The sequence below is a fragment of the Gaeumannomyces tritici genome (assembly GCF_000145635.1).
Source record: "Gaeumannomyces tritici R3-111a-1 unplaced genomic scaffold supercont2.7, whole genome shotgun sequence".
NCBI lineage: Eukaryota > Fungi > Ascomycota > Sordariomycetes > Magnaporthales > Magnaporthaceae > Gaeumannomyces > Gaeumannomyces tritici.
The window spans coordinates 1,727,410-1,746,580 of NW_008804551.1; the positions used below are offsets into that span (position 1 = coordinate 1,727,410).

The window sequence follows — 19,171 nt, forward strand, 5'->3', positions numbered from 1 at the left end:
GTCGGCCCGGCGCCCGACAGCTCGGCCCGCACCTGCCCGCGGATGTCGGGCCGCTGCCACGCCCGCTCCGGCACGTGCGCGTGCGAGATGTCCGAGACGAGCGCCATCAGCGTGCTCGCGTCCAGGTTGGCGACGGGCCCGACGTCCACGACGCGGCCCAGCGCGTCGCTGGGCGGCGCCAGGCTCTGGAGCGCCGGCTCGAGCGGCGGGGAGGGCCGGCGCAGAAGGCCGAGTCGGCGGCGTCGACGGCGATGGAGATTGGCGGGTCGCCGTCTGCCTGGCCGGTGCCCATCTTGCGCACCCTGCACAGGAGCCGGCCCATCTCCTCGTGCGAGCGTTCCCTGACTCGGGTGAACACAATGTGCAGCGTACGGGGGCGGCGGCTGCGGCTGCGGCATCTAGCCGCCTGCATGAGTCCCTGGACGGTCTGGATGACGGATATTGTGCCCATGTCGTCGTCCTCGCCCTCATCCTCCGAGCTAGCACTACCCGTTATGGCTTGGGGCCCATGTGCGCCCTCCTCACGACCTCCTCTGCCCCAGTCCCAGCCAGCTTCGGCCATTTCGTGCAACAGACGTGACTCGGTGATTCCTAGCACACGCAGCCACGTCTCTCCGCCGTCCACGACGGCGTCGACAAGAGCCACCTCTTTTGTGTGCTTGTACCTTCTTTCATGGCCTTCCTGCCTCGCGGTTTGCTGGCTCCCCTTCTCAAACTTCTGCCCGACGGCCTTGAGGTCACGGCATCGCTTGATAATGTCCCACTGCGCTTCTGCGGATGCGAGGTTTGAGCAGTCAATGCGTCCCCGGATTCTCTTCTCCGCTACGGCAAGCTCGTCTACCAAGAGGCCGGCGCTGGATCCGCCCTTGGCAGAATCGCTGGCCGCCAGTACGCCTGGAAACTGTGCCTTGAACTCCTCCAGGGCCTTCTCGTGGCCCCGCATCTCGGCCTCGATCCGTCTGTAGAGGGGCCCGAGCCCATTCACCGAGTTTGGCTGTGACCGCACCGTGGCAGCATCGAGTGGCATTGAGACCCGTGGACTGTCCTGGCCGTTTTCGTCGGCGTCGGGAGAGTCGTGGCTTCCGGCAATGTCTCGCTCCCTACTAATTCTTGCCCCGCCGCCGAGCGTAGTCCGCTCAAGCAAGCTCTGCAGCTCTTGTAGTAGAGTTTTTGCCCGCCGCTGGGACTTCTCCATATCGGAGACAGTCGCCATCGCCTGGGCAGTGGCTGCCACCTGCTCATCGCTTGGCTGGGACGCAGCCATGTCCTTGGTGTCTGTCGATTCGAGGAGACGGAGTTTTTCGCGGGGGGCTGCGACCCCGCCAGGGCTCGGACTCGCAGCGGCCCAGGCGCTGCAGAGTGCTCAGCGACAAGCCGACAGGATGCGTGTACTGTGTAACAAACGCCGAGAAACAAGAACGACGTTCCCTGCCCGGATTTATGATTGTAGTTGATCCTTACGCCCCTGCGATGCAGCCTACCCCGTAATTATTCGCAGCCAGGGAGAGTCGTGCGGCCTCCGTCCTGTGTCCTGTCCGTATGTGGGACGCAAAGTGGGCCCGGGGATGGATGCCTAGGCGCGCCAACGCCGTGGCGTGCTCAATATTCTGGTTCGATAACTCCCGTCATAAAAGGATGAGTGCAAGAAGAATTATTACTTTCTCGACCCAAATCAACTAATTTTGCAACAATACAACAGCAAACAGGCAGGCTGCCATAGCGTTGGCCGAAAGAGATTGCTGGCATCTGTCGAAAGTACACAGTTGCCTCTTTTGACGGAGCAGTGGGCCCATAAGTGTAGTTTAAGCCGTTCTCCGCCTGCGCCACACCCCGAGCCCTGACGGCCGCCAAGCTGGACCCGCTCGTCGTCCCCTACTGCAGCTGCAAACCATATACACGGTTGGCGCCGTCGTGGGCATGGTGCCCTTCATGTTCCCTTTCACCTACATCCCCATGTACTGGTCCATCCCCTTCATGGACATCATGTGGGGGGCTGTTTACCCTATTACAGTACCGCGCCTACAGCTTTGGCGAGATGGCCACCCACAGCTTGCTCGTCGGCTTCTTCGAGGTCGTCCTCTTTCCGGCCATACATTACGTCCTTGGCTCGTGGTACTGCGGCCACGAGATGGCCCCCCGCGACGGCCTCTTCTACACCGACCTGAACCTCGGCACCCTCACGGCCAGACTGGTCGCCGCTGGGTACTAGCTCGGTATCTTGCCAACAGCCATTGCTTCAACATCAAACAAGGCACACAAGACCGCAGTCACCAGTAGCGGGGAGGATGGAACGCCCAGTGATGCAGAGTCGACCGGGAGAGGCTCGGACACCAAGGTTACTGTGGTCAAGAAGACAGCGGACACGACATCGGGGACGTGACAGTGAAAAGCTGTCCAGCGTACTATGTTTTATGTACAAGGAGTAGCACGCATCCAAGCTGCGCAGTAGCAGCGGGGCTGTTTACAGAGATCCGGTCCAAGCATTCCTGACAGTCCATCGAAGCAGTCGACCAAGCCACAGAGCCAAACCATCTCCCCCCGACACCGACTTCACAGAGGAACCCACAATACTCCAGCCTAGACCGGACCATTCTGACGGCTGGGTCCCCTTCACTCGACACGCAGTCTGCGCGGCGGCCTCAGGCGGCCATGATGCTGCGGCCGCCGTCGGCCGTGACGCGGTTGCGGATGCGCACCTTGCGCACGCCGCCGCCCAGGCATCGGAACACGCGGCCGTCGTCGCCGGCGCCGCCGTCCGCGTACACGCCCACGGCGGCGCTGGGGGCGAAGAGCAGCGCCTCGCCGACGCGCAGCCCCACGATCTGCGCAAACAGCGCCGCCGCCGTCCCGTCCCGCCCGTCTCCCTTCTCCTCCTCCGTCTTCCCCGGCAGGGCGGCAGACTCGGCGCCCGCGCCCGCGAGGTGGTCTTTGAGGACCTTGAGCCACGCGGGCGACGTGAATCGGTGCACGATGGTGACGGAGCACAGATCGAGCAGTGCCGGGGATACGGACGGCTCCTGCGTCGCGATGATGACTCGGCAGGCCTGGTGGCGCTGCAGCCGGATTGTGGACAAGAGCGACTCGGTTAGCGCGCGCGCATCAGTCGACTCGGCCGGGGCTCCGTTGGCGCCGCCCAAGTACTTGTGCGCCTCGTCCAGCGCAACCACGCGGCCGATCTTGGTCCCCTGCTCCAGGAAGAGGCTTAGGCAGATGTTGAAAAGGGAGCAGGCCGTGTCCGCCTTGACGCACGGACAAGAAAGGTCGACGATAGTCAGCTGGCTGGCCTGTCGGTGGGGATCATCCGTGTTGTTAGTGGAATGGAAAGAACCGCGAAAGGTGGGTGTTAGGGATGGGAAAGAAAGGGATTGTGCGCACCTGCGGCGTCCAGTCTGTGCCAACATCGTCTTGGGCACTCTTGGGGATATTTCTCCTTGCCGTGGTCAAGGAGGTCTGCGAGTACGCCTGCTTGTGCACAAGGAAGCTCTGAAGCGTGTCCAGTCGCTGCTTGAGCGGCGCCTCCTGCGCCGGGGTCAACGCCTCTTGCCCAAGCCTTTCCTTGAACTCGGCATACTGGAAAGGTTGTGATTGACCGCCCTCGGCTGCCCCACGGTCCTGATGCTCCATCCTTAGCTCCCGGAGGATGCGTTGGACCACGTGCAAGTACAGTGGGATGCCGTTGCTATCATCAACCCCCATCAACCCCATCATTCTCTTCGTGTTCAGGTCCCTCTGGTCGAGGCGCAGCGGGCGAACCGTCACGCCGGGTATCTTGGCGTAGACTTCCTACACGGGCGAGTGTCAGGTCACATGGGCGTCACAGGGAGGCAAGGTTGCCGGGCAGGGGTATGACTTACTCTCATCGTATTGTAGTTGGTCGGGGCGCATAACACGCGGACCTTGATGCCGTCGTTGGACGCGAGGTAGGCCGCCTCGCACGGCTCGCCTCCGCCGTCCGTGATGAAGGTATCGTAATGGAAGACGATGCCCGTGAGCGGCCGCGGCAAGACATTGGCCGCCGAAGGGAAGAGGCAATTCTCCAAAAGACAGGAGAGCGTATGGCTCTTGCCTGAGCCTTGACTGCCACAGACGAAGATGCTCGATGGAGCCGCGATGTTGTAGAAGATTCGGGAGTCATGTTTGTCGCCGGGGCTACGCGCCTTTGCAACATCAGCGCCAGCGTCTGCCGCCAGCAAGCCGTACTGGGTAAAGACCCCTTGGCCGGCCAGGCGACCATCGGCAAGATCCGTGGGAGCCTTCATGTGCTCCGCATGCTTGCGGACCTGGGCTGTGAAGATTGGCACAGTCTGCAGCTCGGACAAGTCGTTGCTGTCCGCGGCCAGGGTCAACAGCTTCAGCTGCTCTGCAAGGTCGTCTGAGGAGGGATCCATCATGGAGGTTTGGTAGACTCCTTTGCTGTCTTCGCTGTCCTTGTCGTCAGACGAGACTTGTGCAATCTGCGTCTCGTGTCTATATGGGCGGAGTGGTGTTCAAATATTGTTCAGGAGGTGGCGATGTTGTAGTGCGCTTGGGTGAATGGTGCCCGACGGTGTCTGCATCGATCTTGTGGTGGCGCCGTCGCTTTATATTTCTCGCGGCCAAAAGTGGAAGAAGCCAACCGAAACGAGATGCATTGTTCTCAATCTCCAATGGAGCGTCCATCATATGCCTAGGGTTTCCGTTTGCCCATAGTTGGCGTCCGGGTCGTAACGTCGGAGAACGGGCTGGATTTGGGCAAACAATGTGCTGGCGGAAGGCTTGGTTTGTTCCTGTGCTGGAAGGGAGTTCTAGAGGGGCACTAGCGGAAATCTTTCTTTACCAACCGACCGCTGCAAGGGAGAATAGTCGGCCCAGCTGGTTTGTCCCCCCTTTCCACTAGCATCCACTCACCTGTAGGCACCAACGCTGTAACTGGCTTTTCGGAAGCGCAAGGAACCTTTAGAAACGGCCGCTTGAGGCAGTGCGGGATAGCCACCAAACGGGCTGCCCACAAATGTCGGTAGGCAAACAGCCGCAATGACCCGCCGTCGGAGATAGTGCTTGTCCATATGGAAGGCCACAGCACGGCCCGTGATGCAGGTGCCCTTGTTGGCCAGCGTTATGGGGCTTCCTGTGGCTCCCATACCCGCACAATGGTGGCCAATTGGTTGTTCTTTGCACACGCCGACACGCCGCTTACCGCGCCCCGTATCGGACTGTTCCGGTAGACTGCAGAGCTAGGGCGGCTCCGTCGTGGGGAGTTCGGGCATACCATGTGCTTTGTGCTATCGTGCTCCAGGACGGAGAATGCAATTTTGTGCGGCGCAGGGAGCTCTTGCATCGCACAGCCACACGTGAAGCGTCGTCGCGGGCGAAGCCGGCCGGTCAGCCGCATCATACCGATACCGTCCGGCTCGTCAACCGACTTGGATGCGCCACGCGCCGACATCCTCCAGGTACCCAAAGCAGGCTGCGGCGTCGAGGTACCAGGCAAAAGACTGCACCAAGTTGATCGCCTCGCTCAGTTAGCATGCACTGTCCTAAATTTTGGTTGGCGCTTTTCGCGGCCCGGCAGAGACCGCCTCCGTAACCGCGAGGGCTGTCCAGGCGAGCGAGCTTTCCCACTCCCACTGGCGTTGGGAGCGAGCGAACCCGAGACGACGTCCTCTCCCCCAGGTAGGATCGAACCTAGCTATCGGCCTGGCTAGAGTTGTCATCACAGCGAAAAACTAAGCCGATGCCGGGCATAGCAGGAGTTCGATTGTGCCCGCACCATGGGGTTCTTCAGTGCACCCTGATTATTTATTTGCAGAGGAACTACACTACATCCAGTTCGACTGTTGGAGCCTGGGTAGACATGTTTTGCCAAAGCACAAGCCTCGCAGGCCAGCGCCAGGGCTAGATGTAACAACTTCAAGGCCTACTCTCGGCGTGCTCGGTAGCCTGGGCCTTGTCCTGCACCTGCTCCTCGTCAAGAGACTTTTTGGCCGGGGTCACCTCGGCCAGGTCGCTGCGCCGGTCGCCGATGTAGCCACTGCGAGGTAGGAAAAACGTTAGTGGCCTGAAGAATGGCATTGCATGCAAGGATTGCAGTACGAAACACATACAAAATGCCGTCGATCTGGTCGAGGGTGAGGCCCTTCGTCTCGGGCAGGAGGAAGAAGGCCCAGACGGTGGCGAGAAGCATCCAGCATGCAAAGAAGAACCAGACGCCAAAGCCGAGCGAGCTGAAGATGTATGGCAGGGCCTTGGTGATGGCGAACTGGGTGGCCCATTGGCACAGGGCGGCGAACGTGCCCGTGATGTTGCGCAGGGCTCCGGGGAAGATCTCGGCCGACACGATCCAGGGGATGCCGTTGAGACCAAAGGACCAGCTGCGGGAGTGTTAGCAGCTCGCAGTGGGCGGGTAGGAAAGGGATCCGACCGAGGGGCATTAGAGCTTACAAGACCGAGTAGACCATGATCATGGCAGTGGCGGCCTTGCCACCCGCAGCGGTGGATTCGGACAGGGTGCCTCCCGCGGCGATGGTGGCGGCGGGGTTGCCGACAAAGACGTAGGCGCCGACGAACCAGAGACACAGCGAGCATGCCAGCGACGAGATGATGGTTGGCTGCCTTCGTCCCCAGATGTCAATCAGGAAGATGTAGAAGATGATGGACGCGACGGCTAGATAGAGGCTGTTAGCGAAGTCCGTAGCGGTGGTATGCACTTAAGCGCAAGAAGTCAGGCACTAACCCTTCACGAGTCCGTAGATGCCGGTGTAGAGCGCGACATCGGTTATGCCAAGCGAGCCGAACAGGGTTGGCGAGTAGTAGTTGATGGCTTCAAGTAGGTGCCGGTCAGCAAAAGTTCCAAAACGACCGATGGGCACCCAGGGAGCAGGGATTGCTCATACCAGCAGCGCCCGACATGTTCTGGAGGGCAAAGGCGCAGAAGGTGAGAATGATACGGTTGTACATTCCCTTCTGCGCAAACTCGTGCATGGCTCCACGGATGAAGGCGATGGTGCCAGTTCCGTACCTGCCCGCAATAGCGGCCTCGTCCGCAAGCCTTGCGCGCATCATCTGAAGTTCCTCTTGGAGATCTATCGGCAAACCGTTAGTTCACCGTATGCCACTGGAGCAGCCGGGCGCAAAAGAACGTACACTGGTGGTCAATCGGCAGCTTTCGCAACGCCTCGAGAGCCTTGTACGTCTCCTGATCCTTGCCCTTGCGCAGCAGCCAGAGCGGGCTCTCGTGCAGAACAAAGGCTCCAACCAAGAGCAGGGCCGCGGGAGGGATCTGGACGGCCATTGGGACGCGCCACGACATGGAGGACTTGGGGTCCATGGTGTTATTGATGCCATAGTTGATCCAGAAGCCGATCAGAGACCCGACCTGGTACGTGATTTCGAACAGGCCAGTCAAGATGCCGCGGATGGAGGGGATTGAAAGCTCGGCGATGTAGCTCGGCACAGTGGCGGTGATGATGCCGCAGCCGAAGCCAGTCAGGGCACGGCCGGCATCTTCGCTCTAGCGTTAGTCGAGCACAGCTGGACTAGGCACGGTGGGAGCTCGGCAGGCGGGTGACGCTTACAGATGTAGTCAAGCTGGTTCGTGGCCACCGTCATCAATATGGCACCGATGAGGAAAATGGCGCAGCTGGTGTTCAGAGCCCATTTCCGTCCGGCATACTCGGTGACTAGCATGGAAAGCTGTGGTTAGCGCAGCACTGCTATTGATTATCACGTGGACTGCGCTGTGCTATGCCCGCATGTGGCCATGGAAACCCACTCATGAAGGATGCAAGAGCGCCGCCCAACGCGCCAGCCTGAAAGGCCGAGGTGATGTTGCTCGAGATGTTGTTACTGTTGGCGCTGGTGACGCCAAAGTCGGTCTTGAAACTGGCACGCGCGATGGTAGTGCCCACAAAGGCAGAGTCGTATCCAAACCTGGTCGGGGCGGTCAGCGGGCGATTTTCCTCAGCGGGCGACATGGCACAGGAATCGGGACGACCTACAGGAAGGATCCGACGGCAATGATGGACGACTCTGTGTAGAGCCGCCAGTTGTACACCTCCTTGGGCGTGGGCCGATCCTCGACCGCCTTGAAACCACCCATCTTGACGCGTTTGTCCTGGGTCTGCTGGGTGTTGGCCTGGACGTGAGTGGGTCAGGGGCAGATGTCGTCGAGCGTTCCGACAGACTGGATAAGCTTAAGGAAGCGCAAGGTGCAGGACGGCAGCATCGGACGCAGGTCGAAAGGAGCGCAAAAAAAAAAACGGCCAGTCTCCCTTTTTGAATTGCATGTCGCGTGGCTGGCGTCGCATCGCGGGTGTGCATGACTCGCCCCATCACGCACGATTTCGTGGGGATTGGACGGGGAAATCGAGGGGTGGCAGGGAGGCTCGTGGAGCTGCGTGGAAAGACGGGACCGCCAGACGGGGGCAGGTCGGGGCGACGGTGGGCCCTCGCCGGCACCCTTGAGCCGAGGTCAGGCTTCGTTGATGGGACAGCACTTAAATCTCGGTGTGAGGTGGTCGTTCCGTGATTACGCCCCGGAGTTGTCCCAACTGCCATCCCCACCGTGCAGTTGGCTCATCCCCACAATTGCCCAGGAGCTCGCCTCGGGTCGCGTCGCTTCTCTGGAGCGATCGGGAAGCTAGCTGCTGGGCGTTCGACATGTTGCTATCGGGGAGAACAAGAATAGTCAGCAGCCCGGCAGCCACGCTCCAGTCCAGGCGACACAGCCACAGAGAATGCCAGAGCTGCGCATGTACATGCGGCGCAAGACAGGTTGATATGTTTGATGCAGCAACGGCGAGGTGAGGGTACTCCTGACCGCATCTTCACCAAGCCTGCCCGAACACCAAGCACTTTCACAAGAAGCCCGTACAGCGATCCTTTAACGAATACAAGCATTTTGTATTTAAACCCTTCCTGCCAAAAAAATCTTTGCTTACCCCCTACCCCCATCACCCCATCAAAATGCCTACCCGGCTCATAGACGTCCGCATGAGCGTCTTCAGTAGCGAGACCTCGACTCCCCCATATGCAATCCTATCACATACCTGGGTCGAAGGCCAGGAGGCCGACTTCCAGGAAATGACGCGGGTCATGGACTCGGATCAAATGCGTTCTTCCGAGGCTTGGAGCAGCCATCCCGGGCTCAACAAGATCAAACGAGCCTGCGAGACCATGGCCAAAAGTGGCCATGCTTACACATCTGGATAGACACCTGCTGCATCAACAAGAGCGATCTCACCGAGCTCAGCGAGTCCATCAACTCCATGTTCAAATGGTACAAGGGCGCTCAGGCTTGCTACGCCTACCTCGCCGATCTCGAAGCGGACGCCGACGTGGACACGCGACTCCGCGGTTGCCACTGGTTTACCCGCGGCTGGTGTCTGCAGGAGCTTGTCGCTCCGAGGTCCTTGATATTCCTCGATCAGACGTGGGCCACCGTCGGTACAAGGCGCGTGTTCAAGAGCCTGGTCGTAACCATCACCACGATTCCCGTTCACGTTTTGCACTCTGCCAAAGACATTTCCGAAGTACTGGCGGGGACCCCCATAGCCACGAGGATGTCATGGGCGGCAAACGGGGCAACGGCCAGGGTAAAGGACCTTGCCTACTGCTTGCTAGGCATATTCGACGTCAACATGCCGTTGCTTTACGGCGAAAGCAGCAAAGCATTTCTGCGCCTGCAACAGGAGATCATCAAACAGTCCAATGATCTCAGCATCTTCTTCTCCTGGGACAACCCGGGCGAGCGAGCAAAAAGCCGCAACTGCCGGGGGAATCACGGGGGTCAAAGCCCATACCGCTCGCTCCTTGCTCGATCGCCGGCCGACTTCTGGCCCATAATTCATTGCGAATGCGCCAAGGTCAGAGGAGCAACGCTTCGAGGGCTGGGCGCACAGCAGTCTTCCTTTACCATGGAGAATGCGGGGCTGTTCATCCGAGATGCTATAATGGAAGTCCTCAAACTCGAGTCTGGTGGGAGATGCTACGCCCTGAAGATCATCGAAACACAACATCCAGGCCAATGTAAACCTCTCCATAATCCAGACATGTATCTTTTTCTGGAAAAGGTCGACCCCGGCAGGTTTGCACGGCTGAGCTACGGGTTTCTTGGGCGCTATGGCGCATACGAGCCGCGGGCCCCCAGCGGATATCTCGGCAGCAGCGAGACGCCGGTGGAGGACGCCACCGAGGCCACCCACCCAAGGTCCTGGTATTCTGGACGCGTCAGTTTTGAAGGAGATTCGCATGTCATCACCGACCACGTACTGACCGCCGCTTGTCGACCTAAGCGGGCCGTTATCTTCGCCTTTGAATTCGCTGGAAGCCGCATTTTGCCTTCTGATCTGAATTTGGTTAGCTGTGTCAACGCCGAGCCTCGAGGGCGTTTTGACTCGCCAACTCTGAGCTTCCTTCGCCCAAGGCCGTATCAGGCCACGTGGTTTCATCTGCTCGGATACGCGCACATACGACTAAGTCCGCTCCGCCGCTCGGCCCTGGAACAACTTCGGGCGTGCAGCTTTTACGTTGTCTGCACCTTCTGGCCGCGTTATGGATCTGGCATCAAGATCTTTTCGCCTAAACTATGGGGAGTGTCTCGCTGAAATAGGCCACGGCAATTTTGGACTATAGAAGATTTGAAACAATAAGTCCCGAGCTTTACTCAGAGATGCAAGCACAAGATCTGCTTTCATTCAGTTATGGTCAAGGGACAGTTCAAATCCAGGCGGAGCTATTACCGAAGCAGAAATCCGCACCGGATCCGAACCAAACCCCGTATGAGCAGAATACTAAGGTAAACTACCTCGCTTCCAGACGAAGGAGTTAACAAGAACCATAGCAATTGAACCTACTGGTTGGAGAATGGGGGCAGTGGAATATTGGTTAATTATCAGCAATTCAAGACTAACCCAACTTTCCCAAGGATCGGTGACCAAGAAGAACTTCTAGAAGAGGTCCCCACACCCACAGTGGAACACGTTCCGGCCTAATTACTGCGGGGTAATAAGGCTAGGGTCCGTTTGGGACGACCACTGATGGCCAGCGAGACAATTCGCTAAAATAGGTATGGATAAGTTTGAGAGGCTCGCTGCTGTGGACATTTTCAAGCTGGTTCAAAGCGCAACCAGTACTCCCAAGCTGGAAGCGGGTCAAAATAATGTGGAAGCTGCCCTGGGCTCTCTGTCAGCGTCAGACGCAGGTTGATCCTGCGGCCAGCTGCGGACCACTAACATTTGGCGCTAGGGTGGGACTCAGCAAGCCCCAACAGAAGGAATGCGGCGGCGAGAAATTGAGCATGCATGCATACGTTGTTTTTTGAACTTGGTAAAAATGGTTGAGGTGCATCACACACATTGTTTTTTGCAGGTTGCTTGAGCATCGCCCGCGCCAAAAGCCAGCCAGAAACCGGGATCCATCAGTGGATTTGACGTGATATGGTTGCAACGACGGAGAATTACAGTGTCTGGAAGCGAGTGTAATTAGGTTTGGCTAGTGGGGTCCTCGGCACTGCCACCTTGGAACACAAAGGCCGCACCGCGCCACACCTCAATGCTAAAAAGATGGATGCAGGGTAAGGTACCCTGGAGCAGTAAGCAGCAATCGCTTCGATGGGTTGAGTTTCCAATCCAAATTTTTTTAGCTGATGCGGCCGGCGAGGCAAGCGGCACGGTCGCCGGGGACCTATTATTTGATCTGACTGCTGGCCTGGGGTGGTAGAAAGGCCTGGGAATTTGGGTTTTGGGTGGTGGTCGATGCAAGCAAGTCCTGGTTGCCAATCGTATCCACATCCGTCCCCGCCAGTATCGACTAGCAGACGCCGCGACAACCTAGAAGGTGCGCAGATCACCAGCCAATGGGCCCCGATCAAAATGGAACACGTGCAGTGATTTGGCGTCACAGTAAGGACTGTGATCCAACTCGTCGAATATCACAACGGGATCGTATAGGGCTGAGCCAAGCGCCTGCAGGCGTGGCTGAGTCAAACGCCAGCGCGCCCTGCTGGCCCTGCTTTGGCCCCTGACAGGGGGGGTCAGCCACACTCGCTGTTTCCATGCGCGCCGGCGAGGCAAGGCCTTCCCCCATTCCGCATTGGCTCCCGCGAAGCGAAGGAGGAACACGGCGGCTTGCTCCCACGACACTGTTGCTTCAGAGTAAGCTGGCACCCTGAGGGTGGAGATGGCGTCGTGCTGCCAAGAAACGCCTGCTTGCGCTGGCTGTGAGACGAAGCAGACATGCCTCGACGGCCGCTGCGCAGGCCGTTGCCCATGCACTGGCCTGGGCGGCTTACTGGTTTTCTTACCGACGGGAGGCACATAAGAAGATTCCATCCGGACTCTGGTTTTGAGGTCGGACTTCTGTTCCTGCATCATCACCAACAAACAACATCTCCAGTAACAACATTCTCACCACGCAAACCCCGCCACCAACCCCACGAAGCAGTCTTTACCAGCTCCTCCATCTCCCTCTTTCTAGCATACTAACAGCGCCGCATCCATCCCCGCCTTCGACTCACCACCAAGCAATATCCCATTGCATTGGCAACAAGCAGTTCGAGCAGTCCATTAGCTGACCAGCAATCTACTAGCCCCACCACGTGCACATATAGGCAGCCCATCCACAGCAACACACCGCCACAATGAAGTACGAGACTTTCGGCGCCTTCCTCCTGGCCGTGGCCGTGCCCATTATGGCGGCCCCGACCCAACCGGAGCCCGCCGTCGAGGATGCGGTCCGGGCCATTGTCCAGCAGGCCAATGTCGAGGCGCGCATGGTCCTTCCCAACCCCGGCGCGTGGCCGCCGCGCCTTGGCCGCCCCGTGCGCCCCATCACCTGGTCCGGGCCCGCCAAGTTCCAGCCCCTGGCCGCCGCCGTCAGCAGGCGCGACGTCAGCGGCAGCGACGACGACCTGGCCGCCGGCGAGGACGACGAGGCGGCGCTCCTCGAGCGCCGCAAGTTCGGCCGCAAGACCAACGCCATCAACGCAATTGCCAACTTGGCGGGTCAGGTCCTGCCGTTCCTGGGCCAGCGCGACCTCGGCGGCCTGGCCGAGGCCGGCGGCGACGGCGAGGCCCACCTCGAGCGCCGCAAGTTCGGCCGCAAGACTAACGCCATCAATGCAATTGCCAACCTGGCGGGCCAGGTCCTGCCGTTCCTGGGCCAGCGCGACCTCGACGGCCTGGCCGAGGCCGGCGGCGACGGCGAGGCCCACCTCGAGCGCCGCAAGTTCGGCAGGAAACCAACGCCATCAATGCGATCGCTAACCTCGCCGGCCAGGTCCTGCCGTTCCTGGGCCAGCGCGACCTGTCGGGCGTCGAGGGCGCCGCCGGTCTGGAGGCCCGCGAGGAGCCCGTCCTGTCCGAGGCCGAGGTCCGCGACACCATCGCCTCCGTGTTCGACCAGTACGAGCAGGCCAACCAGAAGCGCGACCTCGATAGCCTCGAGCGCCGCAAGTTCGGCCGCAAGACCAACGCTATTAACGCAATTGCCAACTTGGCGGGCCAGGTCCTGCCGTTCCTGGGCCAGCGCGACCTCGACGGCCTGGCCGAGGCCGGCGGCGACGGCGAAGCCCACCTCGAGCGCCGCAAATTCGGCCGCAAAACCAACGCGATCAACGCGATTGCCAACCTGGCGGGCCAGGTCCTGCCCTGGCTCGGCATCGGCCAGCGCGACCTGTCGGGCGTCGAGGGCGCGGCCGGCCTCGAGGCTCGCGACGAGCCCGTCCTCTCCGAGGCCGAGGTGCGCGATACTATCGCCTCCGTGTTTGATCAATACGAGCAGCAGCAGCAGGGCGGCAGCCCCCAGAAGCGTGATCTTGACAGCCTTGAACGCCGCAAGTTTGGTAGCAAGACCAACGCCATCAACGCCATCGCCAACCTTGCTGGCCAGGTCCTCCCATGGCTCGGCATCGGCCAGCGCGACCTTTCGGGCATCCAGGCCCGCGACGAGCCTGTCCTTTCCGAGGCCGAGATCCGTGACACCATCGCCTCCGTGGTTGACCAGTATGAGCAGCAGCAGACCGGTGGCCCCGAGAAGCGCGATCTCGATAGCCTCGAGCGCCGCAAGTTTGGCAGCAAGACCAACGCCATTAACGCGATCGCCAACCTCGCCGGCCAGGTTCTGCCGTGGCTCGGCATTGGCCAGCGCGACCTCTCGGGCATCCAGGCCCGCGACGAGCCCGTCCTCTCCGAGGCTGAGATCCGCGACACCATCGCGTCCGTCGTCGACCAGTACGAGGCGGCGCAGCAGTAGAGCGGGGCGTAAGTGCCATCTCTCTCATGTCTCTCCTTTGGAGCACAACAAGGTGTTTGTGCTGCGTTCTCTTTGAGTTTCTTTTGTTCACATCACTCCTTATGTCTCTCACTGTCTTGGGTTTCTGCATGGCGCTGGTTGGATTTGCTTTTTTTGGTCTTTTATAAGCGTCGGCGCTTAGGTTTGGGTAGCGAAAGTCTGGGAGCATCGGTCATCACGTTGCTGGCGTTTCGTTTCTAGAACGGAAGAAACATGCAATACATTTCGTTCAAAGTTACGAGCAAGGCAGAGCACCCACCAGGGGTGCCTGAACATGGCCTCGCGTCCAGCCAGGTGCGTGCCAGGTGCGGGCCAGGCTTGTGACTGCAAAAGTGACTTGCCTGGTTTTATACAATTTCCTCTGTCCTCGGACTTCCTCTCTGGAGGTGCCCTCCGTCCCCGTGACTTTTTACTACCTCTTCGCCGGAAGCTCCCGCCACCCTCGCCCCTCAGGTCGGCGGAGGATCCACCGGCGACGAAGCCCATCATCACGGCGGGCCTCACCATGTCTGCGCCCCCCTTGAAAGCTGTAAGAGGTGGCAAGTCCTAGGCGGCCCTGTCGCGCCGCATTTTTTTCCGCCTTCCTCGAATCCTGACCCGCCGTCGTCGGCCCGACAATTCAATACCTAGTTACCGTTATCTCCTGGCGGATTTCCTCCGACTCTTTCCGATCCTGTGGCCCTACGACTAAAGCCTCGTTCACTACCGATCAAAACGTTAGAATGCGTCCTTTCTTCGTATACAAGCTACAGCACGATAACCATGGTGTACGCACCTAGAAGCTTCCCCGCCTGCCCAACGCCTTTTAGGGCTTTTTTCACCCTCTGCCGCCATCCATTCTTTTTCGTGTTGGTGTGGAGGTTTGAGTTTGTTTGGGTTACAGTGTGGCTGTCTCTGCCCTGCAGCTGGGTGGTAGTATGCGTGTCTGTACCCTCCCGGTCGATGCCCTGCGAATGAGTGTGATGGGTCCGCGTGTTATTACAGAGGTAATGGGCGCCTAGGTCCCGGTCGGCCGCCGCGGCCTGCGGAGGCGTCCCCAAGGCTGGCAAAGGAATATGCAAATGGGCCGAGATTCCCCTGGTTGTCGATGAAGGCAGTTCGGATATTGGCGACATGTCTACAGGGCTCGGCGATGTGGCCTCTGGGTCTGGCGACGTGACTTTCGAGGATGGCCACGCGGACCCGGAGCTTGGTGGTATAGCTTTTGGACGTATCGACGGAATTTTGTGGGCAATCGAGGCCGCTTTAGCGCCTGGCGCCGTAGTTCCGGAGCTCGACGATGCCATTTTGGAAGACGGCCAGGCCGATGTCGAGCTTGGCGGCATACTTTCTGGATTTAACGTCGCAATTTTGGACAATGTCGCAGCGGCCTCCGAGCCCGGCACCGTCTTTCCGGAGCCCCGCGACGTGGCTTTGGTGAGCAGCGAGCCGGATTTGGAGCTCAGTGACATGGCTTCAGGATCTGGTGACGTGACTTTGAACAGCGTCGAGCCATCTTCGGAGCCCGACGACGTTGTTCCGGACCCCGATGACATGACTTTGGAGAGCAGCAGGCCCGGTTCGGGAAGCAGTGAATCGTCGTCTGAGCTCGGCGATATGGCTTGGGGGCTCGGCGTCGCGTCCCTGGAATCGAGCGCCTCCTCCTGCGCCTCCAACTCCGTTTCTCCCGGCGATGCCGTCCAGGGCATGTCGAGATCCGGAGCGGCCTTCCTGTGGGCAGCAGCCAGTGCCGTCAGGCACCTGTCCGGATAATCCTCCGAAGGACCCCGTGTGAAGAACCACCAGACCTCGGACCAGGACTTGGCGTGCTCGCTGTCGCCGCTCAGGAGCTGCTCCCTCCACCGCACGGAGCGGGCGTGGGACTCGGGGGTGCCGCTGTGGGCCCGCCACGCGGCGGCGCCGGCGTCTTCGAGGTGGCTGCGCCAGTTGAGGGCCGCGTACCGGACGAAGGGGTGCTTCTTCACCAGCCTCCGAACCTTGGCCTCCCATAGGTCCATCCTGCCGGGCTCCCGCGGCGCGCCCGAATCGGCAAAGTACTCCATGTTGAGGTACGTGATGCAGGCCTGCGCCATGGCCGCATGGGAAGCGTGCTTGTCGATGCCGCGGCCGGCAAGGATAGATCCCTCGCCTCCCTGCTCCAGCAGGTACAGCAGGAGACTCCCGTGGGCCCACTCCATCCGTCCCCCCTGGAACTTGACGAGGTGCCCACAGCAATGATCCTGCTTGATCTCGATGCTGTCTTCGAGGAATTCTTGTAGCTCCTCGTGGGTGGGAACATTCGGCCCCTTGTGCTTGTCCAGGGCCAGGCCCAAGGCCTGCGCGACGTTGAACTCTGCCGTCTTGAGCCGCCGCCTCTGGAACATGGCCCACGACAGGGCCTGCTTGGCGAACGGCACAAATCTCGTCCTCGAGAAGAGCTGCTCCACCATCTTTCCGTAGAGTCCCCCAATGTCGCGCGGGAGTTCCTTGATCTTGCGCTTGAGATCAGCCTTGCTCTTCATGCGGATGCGGCATAGGTATTGAACGACGAGAGCGGCGCAGAGGTACGTGTCCCCGGACTGCCGGATGATGATATCGTATATCTCCATCCGGTCGGCGCCGCTGAGGTTCTCGCAGGTGGTTACCCAAAAGATTTTCCAGAAGGTGGCGAGGCCCGCCGCGACGGTGCGCTCCACGTCCTCCTTGGTGTCTTCGGGCGTGACCCTGCGGCTCACAAAACCAAGCGAGCTCAACTCCACCTCCAGCTGTGGGTCTTCACGGGAGAGGAGGAGGAGCTTGAACTTGGGTTCTGCGGACCCGGACTTTGTCGCCAGGGACCGGGATTTTGCCTCCAGCTCGCGCAGGCGGGCGAGGAATCCGGTTCGACACTGCTCGTCCATCTCGTCGAGCCCGTCAATCACAAACGCCAAAGGACGGAGGGCTGTCACCTCGGCCATGGCGTCGGCCCACATGCCCACAAGAAATCCCTCCGACCAGACGTTTTGGTCGCTGGGATTCCGCCTCTGCCCCTCCTCAAACATCGGCAGCAGGAACTTGCCGACAAGGCGGGGGGCAGCCCGCAGGGCCTGGTGGAGCGTCGATCGCAGCAGCGCCCCTAGCGTGCTGTGTCCAGGCGCGGACCGGCCGAGGAAGCAGTGGATGACCTCGTGCGACTCGCGGTCGATGACCTTGTTCACGATGATGTGCCTCGCCAGATAACTCTTCCCGCAGCCCGGGGGACCATTGATCCACAGCTTGTGCTTCTTGGACGACGTGTCATGGAGCCAGTCTTTGAACTCGGTGGTGTCGACAATCCAGGCGCAGGTGTTCGGGGTGGCCTCCCGGTCGAGGAAGGAGAGGTGGAACTCTTCGGCGCAGAGAGAGAACAGAGCTCTTCTCTCTGAATGCTTGAGTGTGTCTGTGTCTTGCAGTTAGTAAGCTGCAAGGGACGTGGGAGGCAAGGGGGGTGGTCGGGGCATTTGCAAACCGATCTCTTTAGGCGTCTGGGCGAGAAGCCACTCGATGTACTCTGACACGATTCCGAACGAGGCCTCCTCCCCTTCCTCCTTGGCAAACTTGCAGAGCGCTAGGTGGTCGCCCGACATCATGCTATGGCGCTCTTTCAGTGGGTCGTGGATCAGTCCATGGGCCGGACTGACGAGCTGCCAGAGTGTTAACAGCATCCGACCTTATGCGCAGAAGGGCATGACGGCGCAAACCTACCACCATGTCGTACCCGTCTATGTTATCCCCCTCCAAGAGCGTCGCATAAGATAACTGCGGCTGGAGGGGCTTGAAGTCCGTGCCTATATTCATCATGCAGGGCCTGTTTTTCGCCAGCTCCTCCAGCATCCGCTGTGTTGGGACCTGTCCTTCTTTGTGTCTCGGCGCAACTGAGCGCAGCACGCGGTCCGAAAATGTGGGCCACACGAGGCTGTCCATATCGTACTGAGGGGATGCGAAGAACATGATGCCTCGACTGGCCTCCCATATAGGTCGAAGTCTAGGCTTGTCGTATGCTTCCTTGAGAGCCTTCACGCTGCCGGTCAGCATGACCAGCCTCTTTTTTCGTCTTGGGAGTATGGCGCTCTTACCCTTTTGATCAACAAGCCGCCCAGGCTATGGCCCACAAACACCAAGGGCCTCAGCATTGCGGCCTCGTCATCCTCCCTCTCCTCCAAGATTTTCCATACTAGCTCGTTCGCATGGTTCCTGAGTCCGAGCTCGCCAGTCGTGCCGAACAGAGTCGTATTGTAAGCAAAGGAGCGGATCCGGATGCCTTTGACATGATTGGGTAGGAGGTCTCGAGGCCAGACTGTCTTGTCCTCGGCTTCCCACGTTCCGATAAAATTACCTCCCAGTCCAGCGACAAAGATCACGCTGTAAATTCTTTATTAATATTTGCCTTGATGCCACTACTGTTAAAGGTAGGAATCTCATCACAACTTACTCCGCCCTTGCCCAGGCGTTTTCGTCCTGAGGATGAAAATGCTTGAGATATGAGCACTGTGGATCTTGTGGATAAAGGTCCTCATGCCGGATCGTAGGCGTGTCTCGAATCATCTTCGTCCTGACCCCAAGGTTCCCAAGCAATTGCAATGACTATCCACTTGCGAGCGCAATCTATGACCGTGCCATAGGACCGCCCTCTAGGGTATTATTCTCGTGCTTAGATATCGACATACTGGTATAGGCACAGACCCAGATACACGTATCAGTTGACGAGAAACCCGGATCACGGTTTGATTCTAGGTCCTGATGGAGAGCAACAAATCTAGTTCCCCATTTCGCTGCGGGGTACCGAGGCAAGGCAACCAACCGCAACCCACGCAAAGCATGATATGCCCAGCCTATGCAGAGAGTCACATGGCCGGGGAGTCACTAGGATATCATATCCTGCAGGCTCCAGCCTGGCCCAAGCCGA

At 59.5% G+C, this 19,171-nt stretch overlaps 8 protein-coding genes across 8 annotated transcripts; 3 read left to right on the forward strand and 5 right to left on the reverse strand.

Annotated features, from left to right (window-relative positions):
- Window positions 1–1,477, reverse strand: GGTG_11876 (hypothetical protein). Its single transcript, XM_009229767.1, has one exon. The coding sequence runs from the start codon at window positions 1,262–1,264 to the stop codon at window positions 107–109; it is 1,158 nt and encodes a 385-aa protein (XP_009228031.1). The 5' UTR covers window positions 1,265–1,477; the 3' UTR covers window positions 1–106.
- A 463-nt stretch (window positions 1,478–1,940) lies between these two features.
- GGTG_11877 (hypothetical protein) lies at window positions 1,941–2,209 on the forward strand (the record flags this gene model as incomplete). The annotated part of the gene is made up of 1 exon (XM_009229768.1): window positions 1,941–2,209. Exon 1 carries the CDS (start codon window positions 2,036–2,038, stop codon window positions 2,207–2,209), a length of 174 nt encoding a protein of 57 aa, XP_009228032.1. The 5' UTR covers window positions 1,941–2,035.
- Window positions 2,210–2,639: 430 nt separating this feature from the next.
- On the reverse strand, window positions 2,640–4,452 carry GGTG_11878 (hypothetical protein; the record flags this gene model as incomplete). The annotated part of the gene is made up of 3 exons (XM_009229769.1): window positions 3,855–4,452; window positions 3,376–3,783; window positions 2,640–3,284 (listed from the first exon to the last, which is right to left on the reverse strand). Exons 1-3 carry the CDS (start codon window positions 4,389–4,391, stop codon window positions 2,640–2,642), a joined length of 1,590 nt encoding a protein of 529 aa, XP_009228033.1. The 5' UTR covers window positions 4,392–4,452.
- Window positions 4,453–5,688: 1,236 nt separating this feature from the next.
- Window positions 5,689–8,257, reverse strand: GGTG_11879 (quinate permease). The gene is made up of 9 exons (XM_009229770.1): window positions 7,977–8,257; window positions 7,751–7,908; window positions 7,554–7,658; window positions 7,123–7,482; window positions 6,873–7,061; window positions 6,713–6,799; window positions 6,421–6,643; window positions 6,084–6,350; window positions 5,689–6,010 (listed from the first exon to the last, which is right to left on the reverse strand). Exons 1-9 carry the CDS (start codon window positions 8,075–8,077, stop codon window positions 5,890–5,892), a joined length of 1,611 nt encoding a protein of 536 aa, XP_009228034.1. The 5' UTR covers window positions 8,078–8,257; the 3' UTR covers window positions 5,689–5,889.
- A 686-nt stretch (window positions 8,258–8,943) lies between these two features.
- GGTG_11880 (hypothetical protein) lies at window positions 8,944–10,583 on the forward strand (the record flags this gene model as incomplete). Its single annotated transcript, XM_009229771.1, has 2 exons — window positions 8,944–9,091; window positions 9,190–10,583. 2 exons carry the CDS (start codon window positions 8,944–8,946, stop codon window positions 10,581–10,583), a joined length of 1,542 nt encoding a protein of 513 aa, XP_009228035.1.
- Window positions 10,584–11,807: 1,224 nt separating this feature from the next.
- On the reverse strand, window positions 11,808–12,308 carry GGTG_11881 (hypothetical protein; the record flags this gene model as incomplete). The annotated part of the gene is made up of 1 exon (XM_009229772.1): window positions 11,808–12,308. One exon carries the CDS (start codon window positions 12,306–12,308, stop codon window positions 11,808–11,810), a length of 501 nt encoding a protein of 166 aa, XP_009228036.1.
- GGTG_11882 (hypothetical protein) lies at window positions 12,292–14,506 on the forward strand. The gene is made up of 2 exons (XM_009229773.1): window positions 12,292–13,120; window positions 13,255–14,506. The coding sequence occupies exons 1-2, from the start codon at window positions 12,617–12,619 to the stop codon at window positions 14,227–14,229; spliced, it is 1,479 nt and encodes a 492-aa protein (XP_009228037.1). The 5' UTR covers window positions 12,292–12,616; the 3' UTR covers window positions 14,230–14,506.
- GGTG_11883 (hypothetical protein) lies at window positions 14,470–18,810 on the reverse strand (the record flags this gene model as incomplete). The annotated part of the gene is made up of 6 exons (XM_009229774.1): window positions 14,470–14,970; window positions 15,044–17,665; window positions 17,735–17,909; window positions 17,971–18,279; window positions 18,342–18,627; window positions 18,698–18,810. The coding sequence occupies 6 exons, from the start codon at window positions 18,808–18,810 to the stop codon at window positions 14,888–14,890; spliced, it is 3,588 nt and encodes a 1,195-aa protein (XP_009228038.1). The 3' UTR covers window positions 14,470–14,887.
- Window positions 18,811–19,171: the final 361 nt, after the last annotated feature.